The following is a 24,270-nucleotide window of genomic DNA, read 5'->3' on the forward strand; positions in this document are numbered from 1 at the left end:
CAATCTGCATTGCAAAATCAAACACAGGCCGGGAAATTGAACAGATTATTCTGCTGATGGCAAAAAAATAAAATAAAAATAAAAAAACATCCAACTTGCCTGAACAGAAGTGAAGGCTACATGAGCAATATGACCACACTGGAATCATTTCACCTGTCTACGAGAAGTCGTCTCCTGTCTATTCCTGCATGTGATTAGATATGAAAAGACATACTCGTCTGGGTGGGTTTTGTGTAGTTTTAGCATGTCTCTCTGAAGGCTATGAAACAGCATGAATATCAGCATGAAGATAACAGTTTCAGAGCTCCAGGCATTCCAGCATACATTAGTGGACCTCTAGTTTACAGGGTGTACTTGAGTATTCTTGTCTGCGGCTGTCTTTTCGACTCAGGCAATTTAGCATGCCAGCATGTTGCTATAAAAATGACCCAATTAATTTGATTAGGAAACTAGGGTTCAAGATACAGAGTGTGAAAACATGAGTCGAATTGTAAAGAGTGTGGGAGAATGCTAATGAGGAATAATTTAATGAGGGAGATGTGTATAAAGGAGTTTGTGTGCATGCATGTTACATTTAGTTTAACAAAAGCATTGGACAAGGATGAAACAAGCAGTTGACTTTTTTGTGCCCCGGGTGTTTGTGGGAAAATTATCAAATATTTAGCAGCAGAAATTGAAATAACAGCAGTCTTTAAGAATACAAAGCAGGAGCGCGAACTATTAAATACTGAAACAAGGTTTATGTCATGAATGAGCACGATCTGCTGCTGAAGATGATGAGATATGTTGAAACCTAAATAAAGTCAGTAAGTAGACCTTGTGTTAGGATTTTCTGTCATAGTTTCACGTATAGGCTAATTTAGAATATAATTTGATGTATAGAATAAACAAACGGAAATGTCTTTGTACCTTGTACCTGTGTCTTTGTAGGTTCCAACCAGCGGGCCTTTGCTGCGTGTCATCTCCTCTCCTGCCTCTCTTCAGCTGCTCCTATCAAATAAAGGCAAAAAAGATGATTTATATCCACAAGGTCACACTATAGATAATTATTTTAAAATAATCCTTCAGCCTTAGAAATAACGATTTTGATGTATGAGAGGAACAGTCAGATCATTGCAGGGTCTGAAGCTGTTATACAGTGCTGTCTGTAAGTCTTAGGATGGTCATACATTTTTGTTGTTTTGATTCCCACACATCGGCTTTTAAAGTTTTTTTTAAAGTGAAAACTGCTGACAGTTGAATTTGAGGGTAAATAATCTTAAATAAAGCCACCACATTTAATATCTGATTGCATTCATTTCCATCCAATGAGTGGCTGGGGTCTACAACTCACAGACATTTACTTTACTGCAGTTATATTCACTTCTTGCTTGTTTCAGGAGCTTTTTGCCAACAGGTAATCAGCAGTGAAACATATGAAAACTAAACTTCTAGTGGGGTACAAAAGGTTGCATTGTCCGTATGTTTTACATCATAGGTTTGGATCATTGTCCTAAAATTGCTGTCCATATGGACGCAAACCCCAACAAACAGCCTTAAAGTTAAAATCCAATTTGCTGAAGCATGGGGCCAAAACGATGAAAGAAAATGTACGGATATAACTTGACGCTTATCTGTGATCCATAATGATCTCATGGTGATCATGAATGAGAAACTGAATATAAAAGTGCGCTCATGTTTTGCATAAAATTGGGTCTTTGCCTCCCTGACACGGACGTTCCCCTTGGTACGCAAGCACGAAATAATTTGTATAAAATGGCGACATTATTTCCAAAGTACTCTCTGCCCTAGGTACCAATTATCATAATGGCTGCCTTTGCCAATACCACACAATCCTCTCACATCACACACACATACAACGCATCGCGGTGCACTTGCTCCGCTTCTCTCTGAACCCTCCTCCCCACGATCCGCCCACCATCTCGGGACTGGAGTCACGTGTCTCATCGCCTAGTGTCTCTCAATGAGCCGACACCGCCACAAATCAAACTCACCCAGCGCCTGGTGGAGAGAGAGAAAGGAGGATGAGAAACGGAGAGGTGCATACGGGCAGAAAGCGCCTGCGATGCCACTGGGCTATCAAGAATTACGCTCAATAGCGGATATCCGCTGTGGTGGTTCCGAAATGTTCTCTCCTGTTTCCCGCAGAGGAGGGATATGGCAAGAGATGTGAGCAGGACGGGAGATGAGATTCACGCTGTTTCGGAGACCCTCTTCCTTCTCCTGTGATCTCAAACAGTCCGCCTGTGAGCTGCGGGGCTTGGAAGGAGTGCGGGACACGGGGCGCACAGCTCGCAGCCGCTCCAGCTCAACTGTGGACTGCAGAACAAACTGCTTCTCTCTCTGTCTTATTTAAACCTGCCGGAGCTCCGCGGGGTCCGTGGGGGGAACGGGTGGTCTCACCATGAGGGCTGTTTCGGCAAACTTCTTCGCCCTCATTCTCTTGTGCGCCCTTGCGAGTGTGTTCTACGTCTGGAGCGCACTGGAGAACCGTTTGGAGCGAGACAAGCGGAGATTCTCAGTGCCAGGCTCTTTTCACCAAGGTCTCCCAGCGGACCTCTCCGCCAAAACTTTCCGGGTTTTGCTCGCTGTCCCAGCGGCACAAAGACCGCACTTGGGGGGCAGACTTGAGGCTCACAACCTCACTGATCAAACTGTCTCTGCAGGAAGTCGAGATTACCATGTGAATGGGGATAACAAGAGGTCAGCGCGGCGGGAGGGCCCGGTCAAGTTGGGCTCCCCGGTGGAGGATGGGATATTTTGGAGTGAATGGCTGGAAGATCTGCTCCCAGTCGGCTTCACGGAGGAATATGCTCGGGCTTGGCGAGAGAGAGCCAGGACATACCGGATAGTGAAGCTGGAGCCTGGATGCGGCAGGATATCGAACCAGCTCGCCACTTTTGCAGATGGGACCAAAGCGTGCGTGCGTTACGGGATAAACGCGGATCAGGTGCAAGGAGAAACTTTAACTTATTACCTTGCCAGTTTGCTCGGCATTACGAACTTGCCTCCTCTCATACTGTCCCAGCTGAGCGGCGACAGTGAGCAATGGGCGGCGGTGAGGACACGGATAGGTGGGTTACAGTGGAGTGACAGAGCCGTGGTTTCTCTCACCGAGTGGGTCTCGAACCTGACCGGCGTGGTCACACCTGCGCCGCTCAGACAGGAGAGCAGTGGGCTGCACCCTGTGCTCGGGGAGCTCTGGAACAAGACCGCGGCGGAGCTGCTGGAGCTATTGCAGTGGAGCGACCTGATCGTATTGGACTACCTGAGCGCAAACTTCGACAGACTCGTCAGCAATCTGTTCAGCCTGCAGTGGGACTCGCGCGTAATGGAGAGGGACACCAACAACCTCCTCAAAACCCCCCGCGGTGACCTTGTGTTCATAGACAACGAGGCCGGACTCGTGCACGGGTTTCGGGTGTTGAACATGTGGGAGAAATATCACAATACGGTCCTGAGCTCCGTGTGTGTGTTCAGAAGAAGGACCACGCAGCGCGTGGCGGAGCTGCACAGGCGCAGAGATTCCAGGAAAAGGCTGCTGGAGCTCTACAGAGACAGCGAGCCTTTGTCTCCGGAATTAGGATTTCTCTCAGACGAGCATGCTGGTGTTCTCCAGGACAGGATAGACAGATTATACAAACACATTCTGCACTGCAAAGGAAAGTACAGCCAGCTGTGACCGTTCAGCACGCACGGATGACAAATGTGTCGTCTGCACAGTACAATGAGCACTGCAAACGTGACTGGCACACCTGTGCTGAACTGATGCGCATTACACAAACCTGTCTTGAATATCCAGCTGAACTACCTCTTGTGAACAGAATGTGTTGCATACTTTATAAATAAGTACATTTCACACGTTTATAAGCTCCCTGCCGAGATTTTCACTGTATGCCTCACAGAGGAGGAATGGTAAAGGCCAGTTTATCCTGTCTTACTTCACCCAACTGATGCTCACCCAAGCAGGATTAATTGTAAAGAGTAGGCTATATTTGGGACTAGGGTGTCATAATGCAGCCCTTCATAAGTGTTTGGATTCTTGCCTTGTGTCTTGCCTAAGCCTTAACATAAGTTGACTCTTGAATACTGTATTTCTGTGGACACCTGGCCCGCTTTTTTATAGGAAATCGTTTGCACAGTGCATTGTCGTAGCAGCACCTGCACTCCTGTAATTGTGTTTGGACTGCATATTCAGCCTTAAAGTCACAGGTGTATCATATCCATTGTACATGTTGTAAGTATGTTGTAAATATTGTCTGTCAACTCGTTTTGAATTTGATGCTCCACTAATTTAATGTGCATTGTAACATTCCAAAATCTCTTTGTCTTTTTTGATATAAATACACTGTAATTTAATTTAACTGTTGTCAGACTATGTGTTTTCGTATGCAGTTTGTATTTAACTGCCCTATTAGAGTGCTTCAATTATTTACCTAGTCTGTGTGTAGCACTAGGACTTTTCATGCCTCTGTACTTGCTCATTACAGTGCTCTCATTGTGCTGTAGAAATATCTTGTACTGGCACACTGTTCCCTAGGAGCCATTCTGTCAGCCACAGGCAAGCTACAACAGGAATCTGTAATCCCCTTTTATAATCTCACCCAGAATGATGAATTGAAGGAGACAACTGACATCATTTGACATCCTTTAAGAAGGGGCTTTACTGTTCCCTAACTATATCAAAACTTCCTCCTAAGACAGATTACAGCATATTCATCATCCTAGCATCATAAAAGGTGAACCTACGACCAAGGCTGGATGGCTTATTGGTTCAAGCTGTTGGACGGAAAGTAAGAAAACTCCTTTTGTGGGTGCATGTGTTGCCGGGGGGCCATGTCCACAATTAATTAGGGCCTTTGCTCTCAGAGGAGAGCCTTGTTTACAGTTTTTCAAAGGTTGAATTTGTAACAGCGAAACATATTTAAGAGAAAAAACGTGGAGGTAGCCTACAGTGTATATGATACCTGGAGGTCAGCTGTATTATGTTGGCCTTATACTGTATCCCACGTCAGTCTTGAATTAGACCCTTTTGGAAGCATCTTCTCCTTATTAGTTCCACTATGGGCCCAGCACTGGGTCTGGTTTCTGGTTCTACACTTACGAGCACATCAGGGGGAAAGTCAATGATCAGACCTTTGAAGGCCTAATTCTTTCCAGCCTCACATTATTCTGCACCTCATCTGGTTTCTTGTACCACTTTTTTATATATATCCATGATCAACTGAAGGGCACACCACTACTGTTTGTACATCTCTATAGAGCGGGATGGGGGCATCTTGTTCAAATAGTGGCTCGATTTGTACTTGCATCTCATTTCATGGCTTACAGCACGTGTGTCAGTTCCAGTGATTAATGCTTCTCCCTGCTAGGTCACTACATAGCGGCAGAGAAGCAGCAGAGGTTTAAGCAGGTGTAACTGGAGGCTTTTTCCAGACAGCCTGCTGCAGCTCTAATAGGGACTTGGGGATCAATATGTGCACCGACTGTTGTATAGGGGGAAAGCAGGTCATGTTAATGCGCTGGGTGTAGAGTTAGTATGTGAACATGTGTGTTTCGGGAGGGCGGGTTACAGCTGGGCATCTTGCTCTAAGCATGCCTGTTAATGAGAAATACTGCAAAGAGATTGAAGACAGGCTGCAGACAGGGATTAAATACAATGCTGAAGTGAGGTCTGCCCGTCTAAACCAAACAACCCTTCCTCCTTTCCTACCTCGCACGATTTCCCTCTATGTATTTCACCCGCATCTCGCCCCTTCCTGCTGCACATCTGTCTTCAGTGTTAACATCACTGTCAACTTCATTTGTTAGCTAAATGGAAAATGAACGTTTCATTTTCCTAATTAGTTTTTTTTTTGTGCATTCCTGCTCAGAAGAAAGCCATTTTTTAACTAGGGACTATGCCAGCTGTAATCACACTAATGGTGGATATCAAAGAGGTTGTTGAATCACCCTTTTAACTGTTCACATATGTTCCTCCCTCACTCTTTCCGCCTGGCTTATTTCAGATCACCACGCAAACTCCTTCAAGTCTACACCCCTCCCCTTTTTTTTTTCATCCACAGGCAACACAATCTTCATACACATTACTTTGTGACATGGTCTAATGAGTGCAACGTGTCCTAGCTCATGGCACCAGTGCAGGAGATTACTATGCAGTGTATGGCAGTTAGTTATGCCCATATACATGCCAGGTTATGTGGTTCCTTCCAGATGTGCTTGTCTTCTGTCTCAGTCGGCTTAATGACAGGCTCAGACAGTCATACAGCCGGGGGCCCACTGCAGGCCTGAGCACAGACCCCAGGTACTCGAGCTGATCTTCTTCTTCTTTGTGCGCATTGCAAACATTCCAGAGGAGCTGAGGGAGGATCATCTCCATGGACACCACACACGCATGCAGACACTTTTCATGCAGGCAAGTGCAAGGAATCCCAGCTGTGTACATAAACCGTTGTTAACGTTGGCTGAGAGCCTATTTCATGATTTTTAAACAGAAAAATAATGCCGGGATTTATCAGTAGGTCATATTTAAAGAAAGTTATTTATATGAAGGCAACATTTTGGGAAATACTTGTTACTGTAACTTTCTCACTGAACATTCCATGTGAAGATCAGTATCACTCACTGTCCAGTCATTAGCTTAAAGATTGTAAAACAGCTAGCCCCCACCTCTAAAGCCAGTCTGGTATAAAAGTGTAAAAACAACATATATTGTGATTTTACGGGGTTATACAAGTTCTTGGCTCTTGGGGCAGCGTCTCTGCTCGTTGCCTGGCAATCTCACAGTAACAACAAGACTTCAGGAAGTCATCGCCCCCGGCCAAGAAATAGTCTGGCACACCCTGTAAACTGATAACTCTTATTTTTACATTGTTTTTGGTTTTTTTCTACACAAGCACAAAAACAAGTTATAACATTTTAATTAGTGAGCGTTACAGGTGCTGGTAGGCATATTTTTGTTGCATTCATATTATTTCCAGTCTTTATGCTAAGATAAGCTAACAGGCAGCTGGTTGTAGACTTGTATTGTTTAGACAGACGTGAGCATGGTATCAATATTCTCATCTAACTTTTGTCAAGAAAGCAAATGAGCATTTTTCCCCAAATGTCAAACTATTCCTCTAACACTGAAATCATTAATTCTAACCAGAATATTAAAATGTCATCATCATCATCAAGTGTCAAAGCTTAACTTTACATACCCTCTAAAAACACAAAGACGTTTCTAAATGACACCAAACTTATTTGCATGAGTGGACAAAAAAGGCAAACTGGGTATTTTGCCAGACACCAGGTGACTAACTGACTTAGACGGACCCTTTCCCCGTGGACCTGCCATGTGTGAGTGGACGGACATAGCTGGCATTCTTTCATGGCTACACAGTGCAGGAAACTTCCTGCGCATGACTGAGAGATTTCATTATGAAACACAGAACATACTAGGGGGAGAGTCACTTAGTCACAGCTGAGTGGATACGGGCCACGAAGGGTAAACTGGGGGGTCTGGGCTACAACTGGAGGGGCTTTGGCAGTTTAAGGGCTTGACAGCCAGGCTATGGTGTGCCTGGAGATCTGGCACAAAGCCTGGCTTTGTCCAAACCAGGGGTGAAAGCATAAGGTCAGGACCTCTGGGCATTCTTTCTCAAGACAAAGAAGAAGGTAATGAGTAACAGAGGCAGTAAAGGGCTGCAAATACCTCCGCTAATAAGACAGGGAAAAAAGTGTTAAATGAAGTGACTTCCTCTGTTCTCATGTACGTCCAAATTAATTTAAGTCAAATCTCAAGATGTCTTCTTTGTCTTTACTTATTATTTCAGTGTTAAAATTGGCTAGTTGGTTACTATACACAGGTGTGAGTTTTGGATTGTAGTCACATTTCATCACAAGCTGCCAGTTTAACAAGCGTGTGCACCTGGAACCATCACAAGGGACACCCAGCTTTGTTAATCTCTGCCATATGGATTTACTTTTAAAGTCAGCTGTGATAGCCCACAAGTGCTTGAAAAATCAGAATGAATCAGGGTGATGAGTGTGTGTGTATGACCATGTAAACCTCTATGACAGATTCCCCTTTCTTGAACAGCAGATTTCCCTAAACTGTGATGGCCAATGTCTTGAGCCAATAAATGTCCATCCTTGGGTGAAGAATTGGTTTTTGCAGGGCTCTGTCACAGTAAATATTACATGAGGGAGCAGTTTAATATATCTGTCCAGCGGTTGTCCACTCTCTCAGGGCTGCCACACTTGCAGATTATGGAAAAGATTACACCCTACTCATACGTTTCCATCAGAAAAGTCTAGTTTATTTTTTCACTCTGTCATGACTACTGGATCTTTTATTATATTCCTCATCATCATTTTGGTTATTGTTAGATTTGGAGTAATATATAATCATATAGCCTACGGTATGTGTACAAATAGACATAGATATCTGAATATAATCCCTTAAACTGTTTCTGAAACAAGAACTGTTTAACCTCAATTTGGATTCCCTCTATTTTCCTTTAATACGATTTGCTTCATGGCAGTCATAGCATACATAAAAATAAATCCTCGATTAATTTCACCACTTAATTCCATCCTATTTGTTATGCTGCTTCCCTCAAGCTCTGTCTCTAAAATGTCAGACGGTTTTCTGTAGAATGTCCTCACTAAGCCTCATTTGATTTCATGTAAAACATCTGCATTGTATATTATTGAGAGAATAGACTGTTGTATGTCAGAATGGAATATATCTATATGCTTTGATGCTATGACGTATGTAAGTGTGTAATGATGGCCCTCCAAATGCCAACAGCACATTTGGATGAAACACTTTACCATAGCAAAGGACCTAAATTCAGCATATGCTTTATTCCGTCATCATAGCACATGTCTTAAAATTCAGTCTGGTTTATTAAATCAAGGATTACCCAGGCATGACATTAGCTACCTTGTAAGAACCTTGTTGTGTTCAAATGTTTTGCCTTGCTACCCCCCTTTACTTTAACTGAAGTGCTGCACAGCATTTGATTGACGTGCTTGATGGATTTTGATATTCCTCTGGGGGACGCCTGTTGATGGCTCAGTGCAGCCAGGGGACCTGTTTCGAGTACGTGCCATTTCGTTCATTTGCATCTGGATTCATCTCTATGTAAATGTGAATTAGCCTGCTTATGGAAATGACTGTTTTTTTCTGTATTTTCCTGGAAAAAATAACTGATGATATTCAGGTGTAGATAATCTATCATTTTGCTGTTGAATGTGTCTTTCTCATGGCCACCTGCACCTACCGGAGACTGTGGTCGTAATTAAGATATTTCTATGCAAATGTTGTGAGGGAAGGTTATGAATTGGCCAGTGCCAGACAAAGAGTTGATTGGTCCAAATTAGCTGGCTGGGCATATGGTTATGTCTGCCTAACAGAATGTAACTGACTTTTCTAATTCTGAAAAGGTATATGCAAATGCTGCACCACTTAGCGACCCTAACTTTTTCTAACTGATACATCTCATCAATTTAGAAAACTATACTTATTGGCATGAAAATATCTGTTAATTTTCAGGAGTTTTCCTTTGTTTTTGTTTTTTCACTGTGTTCTGACTGTGTCATAAGGGCTTTGTCCTCTCCATGCCTGAAGTGCAGAGAGAATCAATACACAGAAGGGCAAGAGGACGTGTGATACTTGATGACAAAATACCTACAACCTGCTGAAACAGCACATTCCTTCCTGCTAGCTGACCACTTGTTCTCTGAATGTTAGTGTTGGCTGGAGGCTGTACCCTGTCGGAGACCTGCATGTGGTCACAGTAGTCGTTTTGAATTATAGCACCCATTGGCTGCGCCAGTGCTCAGTAATTTGGTCATTTCTATGTAAATTGCGCTTTGTGCCACCATAGTATGCTGTTGTACCACACAAACGCTCCGGCTTGCCTCGTTCCATAATGGCACACTGTTACGGTGAAACGATTAAAGCTAACTGAAAAAATGTCGTGACAGTCAATCAGTTAAGTAGACAGGTCGTCAGGAGTATGGATAGAAAAAGGAGGGCTCTCGGGCACACTGCGATGAAGACCGGCATAAGAGGCAGGCAGTCGATTTGGGTTGCGTCCAGGTGCTTGGCCTCTCTCTTTAGATGGGGGAAGAGGGAAGAGCTCACTAGAGACAAACATTAGGAGGGTTATGGCTGACTCTGCAGTATCATTGTCATTTGAACAAGATTGGACATGCCTTACTGAAGGTGAGATAGGACTACGCTAGTATAGGATACGGCAGAATGGGGTAATGTATAAAAAATGTGACACAACTATATACATTTAAGTTAATGAAGCTTATGTGATTTCATGGCTATTCTACCTCAGGATTTTATAAACTTAGGCTTGGGTACAAATCTTGGCTGCATTGCGAGCCAGGCAATCTGAGCTCTCACAGTCATTATTATCCTTTCTGTCCTTGACAACAATATCACTTGTTGGCATGCTACCTTGAATTATCCTAAGGAAATTTCCTTAGGATAATTCAGTTTCCTGTGTATTTGGGCCAGCTGTTCTTAGAGAAATCTCAATTTTCTTCAGGGTTTCATTTAAACCAAAGGGTGCTGCAGACTTGTGAGTAATGTTTTTTTGTTTTGTTTTTGATATCTTTCCTGCCTGCACAACATTCTGCTATAAGTTAATTATACCAGTATTTTCTATATTCAGTTGTCTTAACAATGCTTGTTGCTTGCGTCAGACAAGCACCCTGATAACCCTGCCTTTAAGCGAGATAGGAGCCATCCATGATTTTCACCAGATCTTACAGAGTCAGAAAATTAATTTAAGATTGTGTGATTTTAGTGGTTTAAAAAGTTAAAAACAGAGTAGAGTTGAAACACTGCTTGGTAGTGCAGAAACCTTAGTTTAAGGTTTCCTCCTTATTATGAATGAGTTCCCATTTTGTTTGTACAGAAGCCTTATGACTTGCAGTGCCAATGCACAAGGATACGGGCAAACCATTATACATTTCTGGCACCCGCTGTACACTATTCCACTGATTCACAGTTACTGGCAGCGATAAGCAAAAAAGTGTAGTAATGCGTGACAACAAAGACATGGAAGAAGCCTGCAAGCTTCAATTACTAGTGACTAAACTGGGAAGAAAATGTGGACAAAAACAATAAAAAAAATCAGACATGCTGTTTTCCGTGTTTTTTTAGAATCAAGTCTTAATGATATGTTATGATGTATGCTTTAAAGATAATTTGCCTCTCTCAAAGACATTCCTTTTCTTTCACACCTGTAACCTGACTCATCTCAAATAACAACTCTGAGACATCCAGGCCTCCCACGCCAGCAGCCACAGCAATTATACTCTGACACGACTGCAGGGTGAGGCTTAGTGTCTAGCACTTCATGACACCCTTACATTAACCTAACCAAAGGGGAAACAATACAGGGTGTAGTGGCTCACTTCCTTCCCCACTGAGTGGCAATTCAAGCAGCAAACCTTTGTGTTTTAACCTTATAGGTTACACAACACGCATCCTTTGGCAACAGAACTGAAATTCTGCATGTGGAAGGTTTCAATATCCTCTCATTGAAAAAAGAGCATTTGACAGACAGGGCGGGGTTACAGGAAATTTAGAGGGCCATATCATTTTATGAATCAGCAAGCCTGAATCCAACAAAACAAAAAGGATTTGATATAGTGACGTGGCTGCTGTCCTTGTCTTGGTTTTATAAGGTCTTCACTCTTTTCTTTTCTCTCTAGCACTCTTTTCCCCTAATTCCCATCCACTTTTCATTCTATTTCTTCTCATCTATTTGGTCTGTGCAAATATTGCCATTCTGAGATCCTGTGGGCATTGATTGATTGCGGGTGGGGGCTAATCATCTGGGCTAGTTACAAAGACATCTTCCACAAAATCAATGCTACTGAAAGAGAAACTAAATCTTTTTAGGGTTCCACAATCCTTTGTAATATAGCACTGTCTACCACAAGGGGAATATCTAGTATATTCATTTAGTTTCCTTTCATTTTTTCCTACTACTTCGATTTTTGAACCACCTCATTTATTCTATATCATTTATCCTTTAAAAGAGACAAGAGGGGGGTTTATTGGACACTCAGGGTTTGAAATATATCACTGAGATCAGCGACTGTATACGACTCAATTTTAATGGCAAAATTGATGGCCTCCCATCAAAAAAATGGAAAGGTATAGAGATTGGCTTTGAGATGCACTAAGACAGAAAACAGAAATCTCCAGCAAGGACAAAGAGAGTGCAACAGAGTGATTTATTCATTTGCGTGTGTTGACTTTTATGTGCCTCCCGCTTTGCCTGTCATGTGTGGAGGAAACAGGGAGCAATAATCATGTCATCTTATTGACTTCACTACAGACCAAAAACACACACAAAAGGACACACATACTTAGATGATTAGTAGTATTTCAGTATATTAATATCAACAGAAAATTAATTTTCAGCAATTTTGATAATGGATTATTCATCTATATATGTTTTATATTATTGCAAGTGAGTGTCTGGGATCTTTTGGGATATGGGCTGTTCGTTGATCAAAACGAGCAATCTGATGTCACCTTGGGCTCTGGGAAAATTGGCCGATTGTGAAACCCCTCCCCTTAACAGCAATTATCCGATCATAGCTTAGCAACCTTAACTAAGCACAGCAGGTCTGTCAAGCTTTAGATTTCTCCACACGTTGAAGCGGTGTGCATGCAGCCTTGGTAAGAAAGATACGGTGGCCGCAAAACATGTGAAAAATCGATCTAGAGCCAATGTTTGGTTTGATTTGGGCTACTGCAGAAACATGGTGGCCTCCATGAAAGGCGACCCACAGTGTCTGTAAAAAAAAAACAAATAAAAAACGGCTCAATCTAAGGTAACAAAAACCATTCTGCATATTTAAGACTCTCTTACAGAGTTCTCATTTTAAAATGAGTCATTGTTTTCAACCAATCTATGGATCTAACATTAGCTTAATTAGCTAGTTTGCTACAGCTGAATGGACTGAGAAAACAGTTTTTTATAGACTAAAGAATAATGGAAAGATTAATATACAATACACAATATTACCAGACACAATAGTTGCAGCCCCACACTCATACTATTATGTGCACAACATATAGCAGGAGACTGAAAGAAAGCCAAGGACACACACCTGGTACACAGATTCAAACAATCCTCTGTTCACACTGACAGACAAACAAATGGAGGGCAATGTAAGGACTCTGCTGGGACAGGGCAGGGGCAGTTTGGTGACTTTGAGCGTGCAGGCTTAAAGAATGTGAGCTTCCTGTGCAGGAACAACAGAGTCAGGCCAGGCCACGACCCCGGCCATGTTCTGTTTTTATAACCCTCAGCCCTTACAAAACCACCCCTCTCTCTGCTATCCCCAAATACTGTGCCATTTCTTCCCATCTATAGTTCCCACTGGGCTATATTTCATGCTCATGTTCCCATCTGGTAAATAACAATAGGTGTGTATGGGTGTGTGCATACAGTCAGCAGGCTTGTATTCCACACTTATTCTGTGATTCAAAGGCATATTATCCACACCTAAGATAGCTGACCACCAGAACTAATCCATCAGCCTTGTTGGCTGTCAACATGTTACCCTTCATAGGTATAAGGATGCCTGATCCACCACCCAACCCCATTCCCTGTCCCCCCCTTCACCCCTCCCAGGTGTTCCCATAACTCACCGGGCCTCAAATCCCACTCAGGCATTCCTGAACTTCAGAGGCACATCGGCAGATGAGAGCATGGATTTATGGCTTGCTGATGGACAGTGAAGGGGGGAGCGGAGCAAGGTGGGAAGGTGATACGGTCCACTTCAAAGAGGAGTGCAGAGTTTGTTGTTCTCTCCTACACTCACTGGTGCACACACATGCACAGCTCTCTTTCCCCGCCTGTGCCTCTGGCAGCTGGAGTACTCAGTGGTTTACACACAGTCTAATGCACAGTTATTTTAGTTTTGATTCCATTTTTTTGTAACCTAAATGACCAGATATAGGTGGCGGGTTTGCATCTTTGAAGTTTGCCTCTCTTACTGTCACGCATCAGCAGACACACAGAACTATTAAAGACATGATTTAGCTTTTCATTTTTCATAATATTAAAGGTGACCCTTCAAAGATTGCCTCCAAGCCTTGTTTATTGCACCTGCATAAAATATTCCCCTTATTCTTAAATGCCACCTCCTTCTGAGCTATTAGAATTTGTTTGTGTGACTTTGCATATAACATCATAGGTCACAGACAAATGTGCGAGTGTGTGGACGTTTGCATCTGTCTATATTTGTATATGTGTGAGGGTGTTTGTATTTTTCGTGTGTGAGCGCGCCCTCCGTTCGCAACCAGCTAGTGTTACATTGCCGGGTCCCGTGGTGTGTGAGGTTGATGGATGTGTGGAGTGGTGTCGTTTCTCTGAGCCGGATGTGTAATGAACCCTGCATTGCTTCTGTAACATTTGGGCTGATTGATTACAAACAAAGGCCATTTAACATGCACGGCTGCTGCCTCTTAACAATGCAACATAGCTTCATAGATGAGATTACACATATAGCATGAGAAAAGACACCCTGCTTCTGCATGCTGCTTGGTAAATTAAAGCTGTGCTGTTATCAAACCTTCCCTCCGCCCTCTTGAGAGAAACCACCCAAGACGAGAATAAAGTTGTGTGATAATTCATTCACAATCTTCTCATCATACTTTAGTGCTAGAAATGTAAAGAAAAGAGCATATGGAACTATTTGTATTTGTTGCTGCAGCTTTAAAATGTCCAAATTGTCTCTCTTTTTATTTCCTTTCTCATCCCCTCCACCCTTCCTTTTCTGTTTTAACACTCACTAAGATTTTCCTCTTTGGGTTGCCCAACTCTACTCATTGTTTAGGTGGAAAGCTGATGTAACGTGTGGGTGTTATTCCCAGTAACCAGGGCGATCCAAAAGGCTCCAGTCCTCCCGCTGCTCAATCAGACCACTGTTTGTTCACTCTCCTTTTTCTCATGGTCTGTTCTGCCAACTAAAACCAGCCAGGCACTGATGAAAAGCAAAACCTGCATCTTTATCTTCTCTCATGCGCGTTTCAGAGGAACTTTGAAATTGAACTTTCAACGCTCCTACAGACGTACGATATCCATTCGTGGATATAGATAGAAAAAAAATCCTGTTCTCATTTTGTGTCTGTGTATGCCCTCACATTGCAGAGAGCCTTTCTAACCTGCCTCATTTCAGTCATTGCAGGAGAGCTGCAAAAGCCTGATGCTAGATGTGTGTGTGTGTGTGTATGTGTGGGTGTGCCTGTGTGTGTGTGTGTGTGTGTGTGTGCGTGCGTTGTGAGTTTTGTGCTGGCCCTGAAGTGACACAGTGAGGGTATAAATAGAGCAGGCCCACAGATCACTGTGCCAGACAGAATGTGGCATCTGCTGTGCTGGGAGTGCAAAGTGTTTGAGAGCCTCTAAACTCCTCTCCATTCCTCTTCCCTCCCCTCTCAGTCTCTCATCTTTCTTCCTCCTCTGTAGTCTTGTCTGTTGATTCCCTTCCTCTCTCTCTCTCTCTCTCTCCCTCTCTCCACCTTCGTCATCTTTCTCTTTTCTCCTCCTATGATTCCCTTTCCTCTCTCTGACTCCTTCCTTTAGTCTATCCCTCCCTCCGTCTCATTTTTTCTGCCCTCCCCCCCCCCTCTCACATACTGCCACACATCTGCTGCCATGTGTTGAGTGTTGTGGAGCAGTCTAATTTTCAATTTAGGCTGTAAGATCCTATTTCTAAACACACAAAGGGTACCGGAGAGGGGTGAAGGAGAGAGAGCGAGGAAAAGGATAGCTGGCCTTGCAGTGGTTAACATCAAAGCCCTGATTTTATATTTACCACGGTTTACAAATTCCTCTACTGCAATGCTACACATGTTTCATGTAAAAACAATTTAATCCCATGGGATTACGTGGTGTACTTGCGAGGCAATCTTGAGTAGGACGGGCGACTCTGTAAGCACAGGAGATAAAAGCAAAGTCATCGTGATTCTCTGTAGGTTATTTCCCACCCAGAGCCGATTATCAATCCTACTGATTTAGCGATTCATTTCCCTGCTCTCAGTAAAGCCATTACAAACGTGACAGTAACCCGTCTGCCCCCTCTATCTCACACGACGCAACGTACTGTAGAATATCATACAGGAATGCATATCCAAACAACGCGACTCATTCATACCTTATACCCACACTCCCCCTAAAGTTCAATGAACAACAATTTCCTTCTAGCATCATTGTGCTGACTATATTCATTCATCTAGCAGTTTTTTATTTATTTCCCAGAAGCATACCACTTAATCTCATAATCTGCTTTTGGTGTGACTAGTGTTGCATTCCAGGGGACAAACAGACCACACAAGCACACGTGCACAGACATAGACCTAGTGTCAGCCAAATTAATAAGCAGCTTAACTGTCATTAGATTTCCCTTTTTAAAATAATTCATCCATTCTTTCTGCTTCCCTCCCCTTTTTCCTTTAATCCTGTATCTTTCTCCTCAGCTGCCTCAACGCTCTGTGACAGGTAGTCTTCCACGGTGGTTTGCTGACTCGGCGCTATGTCCACCCTCTGGCAGTCCGGTAATTGTTTTAAGAGTTGATATTGGACACTGACAGTTGGAGGCTTGCCCCAAGAGAGGGAGTTGGAGGGAGGGGATTCCACCAGGAAGATGGGGAACTGTCCAACCGTCAGTCAGAGAACAGTGGCAGGTCATCTTTTCATCCTTTTGTTTGCTCACAGCAGTGTTCTCGCCTGTGAAGACGAAATTCAATCTTCTTCTTCATTCAATGTTTTCCTCGACCCCCCCATCCACATTACCCCACCCTTCTTCAAAACTATTCTCTGCTTATTCTAACTTACCCCCCCCATCTCTGACTTCTTCTTTCTCCCCACTCTCCGTCAGCCACATCAGCGACACACAAGCAAACACAAAAGATCCTCCTCCATTTTGTTGGCCTCGGGCGTACTTGTTTGAGTGAACATTGTGTGAATCTCTTTCGGCTTTAAATCTGTAATTATCTCAGGGATTGTGCCAAATGCAGTCTCGCTCCCTCATCTTCCCCCATCTCCCCCATTTCCACTCTGTCAGGGAAAGGAATAAGGTTTATGTTGCCACCTTTTGACTGACAGATGTGGCTTTACCTTGACATCAGTGCTAGACCGTGATCAGAGGACACCGCTGAAATTAAGGTCAGCTTCAACGTGAAAAGATAATGAAAGGTTTCTGATGTGAAAGGCTTTGCTTTAAAGACTGGTTGTCAGGTTTCTGTGGGAAATGCGTTTCCTATTTCTTTTCCAAACAAGAAGTGTGTGGAAACCCTTAAATCATCTTTAGCACACTCAAAACTGGGAAAGCCTGATTGGTGTGGCAGCCAAATGGAGTATTTCTTGCCCAGTTGGAACAGGCCAATTTTTAACTATTCAAAGGTGTCACTTTCTATTTCTCACATGTTCTGCCTATCTCACTAAACACACTCACCTTAGAGCTGTCTCTCTTTCAGTGGTTTGTAAGCTGAGGCCCAGACAATCAAGCATGAGCCCCAGAGGACGCCATCCCAGGGTTTGGGAGGTTTGAAGGCTTTTGGCACGGGTGTTCATCCTGAGAATTTTCCAGGGCCATATCAGTGCCAGGATGCCATACGTCAGGGTGCACAGAGGAGCATTGTGACCCGGCGCCCACGTTTAGGGGCCTGCTGAGAGGGACCACAGAGGAAAACACTGAATGTCATTGTTATATAGCGCCAACAGTGTCCTTGGCTATGATGTCATGGCAGACAGTGGTCCAGCTGTGAGCAAGCACGCATGACTGTTGAAAGAGGCCATTAATCTCAGCATTGTGGGAACACTTACTTGAGTATTCTTGCATGCACGCTATATTTAATGTTAATTTCACTCTGCAGGCATATTTTTATTTACACAACCTCTTCCTCAGTTTTTCAAAGTGTGCAGGTGACCTAAACAGGGTTGTTAAGGTTACTCTGCAGTGAATCAGTGGCGAGTGCATACTTGTTTTTTATTGACAAAGCACAGATGTAGCAAGAAAATGAGCAAATAATGAGTAAAGCCAAAACATAACAACCTTAGACAAACCTCCCATTGTAAGTATTTCATTTCTTTCCTACTCTTAGAGAATAAAGTATCAATCTATATCCAGCAGATCTTAACCAGATTAGGGCAGGGGCTACCTTATGAAACAGAAGATCTTCTGTTAACTCAAGACATAAAAGTCTAGACAAATTAAGACTATTTGTTTGAGAACAATCCCATGTGACAAGGTAAGTTACTTCTATTGTTCAGTGAACATTTAGTTACTTAGTAAACAAAGATGAAACCTGACAGCAAAGAGTTTTAATTTCATACAGGGATATGCCCAGGGATGCCCAGGGATATGTGCAGCTTTGTATAAATAAGGCACATTTTCCTGAGATAGAAAACGATATTTTTACCTTCGCCTCTGCCATATGATATTTTGTTCAGTATTCTAGTGACTCGCCATGCACCGTACAGTAAAAGCAGTGTCATTGGCAATCCAGAAGTGCACCACATATTTGGTGTCAAGATTCACAATGTTTTGCATAGTCTGCCTGCTTACACTATAAGCAGCAGCACCTGTGCTCTGTACTATTTTTATGACAGTTAATGGAGGCCTGAAACATGAATTCACCTTCAAAAGAGACATCACCTGACTGTGGCAGTTTATTTGTGCTACCATGTGCTGATATTTGGAGTGCTGTACTGTATATTCACACCTGTGACTCCTATTCCTATTACATGCAGCTCTGTCCTCATGGTCCATTACCAAAATCTCTCTTTTGGGCATAAATCCAATTGTAAGTTCAAGGATGGCCACTTCCTAAGATAAAAGCTATACATAGATCACCTTTCCAACCTTGAAGATTGAGTTTACTTTCCCATCTCCAGCCAACAGACCTCTCCCATTGATGACTGGAGCACACAGTCCAAACCCAATGTCTGTTCTCACACACACTTTTTCCACAATTCATAGCGTTGCAGTTGATGACAGAAAAAATTATTACTCCCTAAAAACTACTAAAGAACAGACAGAAGACCGCCAGCAAGCACTGTAATTGTTTGTCCTATGATGACATGATAATGATTTCTAAAAATGTTCTCACATTCAATGTTGTCAATTGAACAGTCTAATTAATAAAATAAATGTTAAATATGAGCCTATATGCAGCAATTATACATTTTTATTTACGTTTATTCACGGTCTTGCAGAGGATGCTGTGCAGGTGTGTCTTGCTACCTGGCTCTTTCCACCTCCAAACTGTTCAAGCTAAGCTATATGTTCAAAACAAATTTTAAAAAGTAATTCCTCTATACCGCCGGAAATTCTCTCCCATGTGTAACCAATGAATGAAAGGACTACTGATGTATGATACATTTCAATTTGCTTGAGGAATACAAGCTTGAGCTTAATTGCTTCCGCACTCTGAACCGTGCGGTGAGAATTCAAAGTCATCATACAGCATTAGCTGTGCTGGATGTTTGATTCTGAACAATGTTATTACCGTCGTCCCCTGACACCCTATTTCTGCAGCTCTGAGCAAAATTGAACCGTGAACCCTGCAGTAAACTACTGGTTGCAGATCACTGCCCTACGACTAGTAATGTAAGACAGTTACCGTGGTTACAGAGTGTGTGTAAGAAGCTGATAAAAGCAGGGTTTGGATCAAACAGGGGTAGGCAGGGGTGGAGGACTGATATAAGCCAAGGCAATGATAGTGGATTCACTAGTTTATCTGCTTTGTGTGTTCAGTGTGTCCATCTGATATCATGCTTCAGTGTCTAAGGAAAGCCTTAATAAGAGGTTTACTTCATTGAGACTTGAATCTATCTTAGCAATGTGAAGTGTAGCCTACTTACATGTCTGCAAAATAATTTTCTCTGAGATTTTAATAAAACTATGTAATAAAAGAATGCATATTGTTCCTTATTGGTCTTTCTGTATCATTTACTTTAAAGAAATCCCTACTGATCCATTTATGGTCACAGTTAAAGTTGTTTCATTGCTAACAAACACAAATTCACAAAGAATCCTAATTAAATAGTTTGGTTCAGATAATCTACTGTTTTTCTCTAACTACTCATTCCATTTAGTCTATTTGCTTTGACTAATCCAGTCAAAGGTAGAACCTGAGCTCACAAAAACAGTGAAGCACTACTCTCTAGGGATTATTGATTAAATGACTTATTGATGGAAGGCTGCAGCCCTGAAGCTGGATATTGATTTTGTGTTTCTAAGGAATAGAGACAAGGGCCATAAAGAGATTTTGTAAGGTATAATAGCCTTACAGAGGTTAAGAGAAGATTGTGTATAATGTGATACCATCATCTGTGACGGGTTCTACTGCTCATAATGTCAGAATTTTGGTAATACATGCGCAAACACATGCCCCTTGGAGAGGTCGGAGAAGGACCAGCAAAATGTTCTCAATTCAGAAAAAAATCCCAAAGGTGCACATTTCAAGTAGGAAACCACATACACTTGTACACACTTTAATTTTTCAAATGTAAACTCAGATTCACCCGACCAACAGTGTGGGAAGTAGGAGGGAGTGTTTCTGTTTTCATTAAGTTGCAAAATGTGTTTTTCTTTTACTTTATGAGAGAGAGACAAAAAGGCGACAGAGAGAGGGAGAGAGAGATTAGGTTAGATATGCCTTTGGCAGTAGACAGTAATGAGTTGGTACTTTGTGTGATCCCTAAGATAATGCACTCTGGACATATTTATGAGTATCCATTCCAAAAAATGTGAAATAGAGGCTGCTGAATAGCAATTTAAAAATGGATGACCTTAGCTCCGAGACATACAGGTTAGGGTAGGTGGAGAAATGTAGAAATAGGCACTTTGGAACTCTGCTAAGGTGCTAAGAAATAAACCAGTATGTGCCTTTGTACTGTATGTATTCATATGACCAAAAACTGTGCTTTTTTACATTTTACACTGAGGTATATTTTTTAACCATGTCAATATAAGCATGCAGAATACCAGAGCCTAGAGCTGCTTCACCTAAATGTAATGCAGCCATCATTAATGTTATTAATTCCACCTGTGCTGTTTCTGCTTTGACAAGTCAAACTGTCTTCCATGAAAAGGATCAGTTTCTATCAGTAAGGGTAGACTAAATATTAGAAATATCTAGGTTGCATAGACTGCAACAGCACTACAATTAACAGCCTCCAGAAAATCATAAAGTTCAATCACCACCTCTCTAAGTATTGAATTATAATTAGTAGAGCTAACTTCAGCTGATGCATTCTATAAACTGGCAAATCAGTGCATTGATTGGTGATTTGTAATTATACTCTGTTACATGGTTTTCATTTGCATATTGAAGCACATTCACAAATTAAAAGTGCTTTGAGTACATATTTGTATTCTTGGAAGAATATTGTGAAGCATATTTAGAAAACGCTGCAGGATATCTCTGCCACTCATATGTGCTCTGCTTCCCTCACCTGTATCTCACTGCCTCTGATAAGTCTTGACAGCTGTCCTTCCCCTACATTTCCCTACCAACACACACAGAAAACAAACATTACTGAGCAAGTGCAGCACCAGGGGCTTATCTCACAAAGCAGGATTACTCATTTAGCTGGTTAACTATACCTGAGTAAAACCCAATACAAGTCTCTCTCTTCAGTCCATGTTCCAGATCAGGTTTGAAGGTTTTATTCAGCAAAGTTTATCTTCTTCATGAGACAGGCTCCAGGAATCCACAAACAACCTTGCAAAACAACATATTGAGGCTGTTTTATGTTGCACAGCTATGACAGGTTGAGAGACTTGTGGAAAAGTCAAGAGCATCTAGAGAATGATCCAGAGGGCAAATGAGGTGCAGGGAGTCAACAGACAAAATATCAACAGGGGGAGAGAGAGAGGGAGTGATGCTAACTGACTCCAAGAAGGGCTCCTCCGACCGACTGGTGCTGTTGCAAAGAAGGACAATTCATCTTGGGACCAACAACTGACCTCATGCCGATAAAACATTGTTAAAACCGCAGCATTAGGTAAGTGTTTTGTGTCTGCTCTGCTAGTCTGCCAAAGCTTCCCCCTTCACTCTTGGCTGCCATTTCTGAGAGCTTGATGTTCTTTGTGTTGCCAAATTCCATGCAAAGGCTTTTCTGAGCTGTAGAAACACAATTTAGGTAAACAAATTTAGCTCCTATTGTGTGTCAGATTGTTTCACTACAATCCCTGGGTAGAGAAAGATGGAATCACAGTTCCTATCAGTAGCCTCGTATTGTATTTATATTGAGCGCTTATTCTAATTAATTGCTAGTCAATGAGCCTTTTAATTGTTTTATGCAGTGTGCAAGATGATGCCATCTTTTACTGTTCCAAAGAGATCAATGCAGTGGTGAAACATTTTTGAAAAAAGGCAGGTGACCATTTAATATATATACCATATATATAGAGAGAAATAGAGATATAGATATATAAATACACATATATACGTGTGTATATCATATAACAACAATATTGACCATGCTGTGTGGTTCAGTACTATAAGATCATTCAGTTGGATGTGATCTTGTGTGATGTGTGTGACAAACTAATTCTTGCTCTCAATTCACTCCAATCAGTCATACATGTGTTATGATAAACTGCCCCCTGAAAACACAGTTTCAGATGTAATCGTTACATCAATATGCCTTAAGCACATCTCAAGCCAAGGGAAGTTTGATTCTGCCAGTGAAATATGTTTTTCATTGAGTCATCCTATCTGTTTACAGTCTTATAATAAATCTTTTGTGGCAATAATCCTTATATAAGAGTAATCCTCTTCAAAATAGCTCAAAAACTTTGGCAAAAAAAGCAGCAGCATCCATATCAAGTGGATGCTGGAGGCTGACTTTGAATGGGGTTTATGGTTATTTATGGTGTGCCATTCAAATCAGAGTAACAGTAAACAAAGATTTGCCAAATACTGCTTGTGTGAAGCCCGGCTCAATAGCCTCTTTAGATCTCTCTACAGAGAACAGCTTGTTTTTCCTCATCTCTCTGTCTCTGGCTCCAGACTTCTAATCCTGCTCCATTGTCTCTCAGCGCTGGTTTATGGAGGGTAAGGACGTGAACAGAAGGGGGGAAAAGACATCATAATTAGAAACTCCCCATTAACGCTGGTGTTAAAATTCATAGTTTGTTTACTCTTCCAGCTGAACCCTTTCCTGTATTCAGATAATAAATGCATCTTTGTCTGGCATTGTAGCTGTCACTCACTTTGCTGTAGTTTATTATATAACTATAACTATGCACAACTAATAACATGCACTTCTTTTAACACCTTTTAATGCTCACTAGGAATTGCATTTTGTGATATTAGTATATACTGCTTTCACTCACTTTTAGTATTCCAGGTCTTTGAGTACTGGTTATGCTCATATGTTTTATTACTTTAATAACATTCAGATTGTGATGATGACATATTGTGAATTTTTGGGGTTTTTGCTGAACGCTGTTGCCACGGTAACGCAGCAGCTGTTGATGTTTCATCTTTTCCATTTTTGAATGGAATTTTTTTCATGAAACTCGGCACAAACATCACAAATGTTAAAATATTCCATCTAATATGGATCTTGCACGTGGGTGTAGCAAAATGGCTCCAAAGCACCCTCTAGAATAGTTCAACGAAGCAGCCCCAGCATCCCGCTTCACAGGGTTGTATGAAAAGCGGTAGGAATATGTATCATATCTACACAAAAAGGCCTCTTGGACCTATACCCCAAACCCAACAGGAAGTCAGCCATTTTGGATTTGGCAGAGATTTGCACGTTGTATTTAGACGAACTCCTCTTAGATGACTGATCGGATTGACTTCAGATTGCAATCTCAATGACAATGAAAAGTTATCCAAATCTTGAGTCTTCGTCAAAGGGCGTGTCCATGGCGTAGCGCCGGATTTTGATCTTTCGCCAAGAAAGAGGAAGATGTCATAACTTCAGTGTACTTTATCCAATCTGCACCAAAATGTACGTCTGATAGGAGTCCCACCCTGAACATATCTATGTGATCATATTCAGCCATACTCATAGCGCCACCTACTGCAACAGAAAGCAAACAGCATCTGATCTGCAGCTTTAATTATTATTATTTTTAATTTTATTATTATTATATTTGGATTTGGACTGTTATCAAACGACAAGGTTTTTAAAGTCTGACTTATTTTTTCAGTGGCTCAGCCCCCGAGAACCACATGAGTCGCCCGTAGGCCTGTTCTAAAAATGAAAA

The 24,270-nt window shown here is 42.1% G+C and overlaps 1 protein-coding gene and 1 long non-coding RNA gene across 3 annotated transcripts in view; one reads left to right on the top strand and one right to left on the bottom strand.

The window, feature by feature from the left end:
* Positions 1–24,270, bottom strand: part of LOC118329912 — a 24,961-nt gene continuing 691 nt past the window's right edge. The window contains exons 2-6 of one of the 2 annotated variants that reach the window (XR_004796808.1): positions 21,649–21,766; positions 21,498–21,551; positions 17,491–17,704; positions 910–990; positions 1–184 (exon numbers count right to left, since the gene is read on the bottom strand). This is a non-coding gene — a long non-coding RNA (uncharacterized LOC118329912). The remainder of the gene's footprint in view (positions 185–909; positions 991–17,490; positions 17,705–21,497; positions 21,552–21,648; positions 21,767–24,270) is intronic. The other variant, XR_004796809.1, reaches the window with a different exon arrangement.
* fjx1 (four-jointed box kinase 1) lies at positions 1,991–4,364 on the top strand. Its single transcript, XM_035664255.1, has one exon. The coding sequence runs from the start codon at positions 2,405–2,407 to the stop codon at positions 3,680–3,682; it is 1,278 nt and encodes a 425-aa protein (XP_035520148.1). The 5' UTR covers positions 1,991–2,404; the 3' UTR covers positions 3,683–4,364.

The sequence above is a fragment of the Morone saxatilis genome, unplaced genomic scaffold (assembly GCF_004916995.1).
Source record: "Morone saxatilis isolate NCDOM2014 unplaced genomic scaffold, NCSU_SB_2.0 Contig2, whole genome shotgun sequence".
Taxonomy (NCBI): Eukaryota; Metazoa; Chordata; class Actinopteri; family Moronidae; genus Morone; species Morone saxatilis.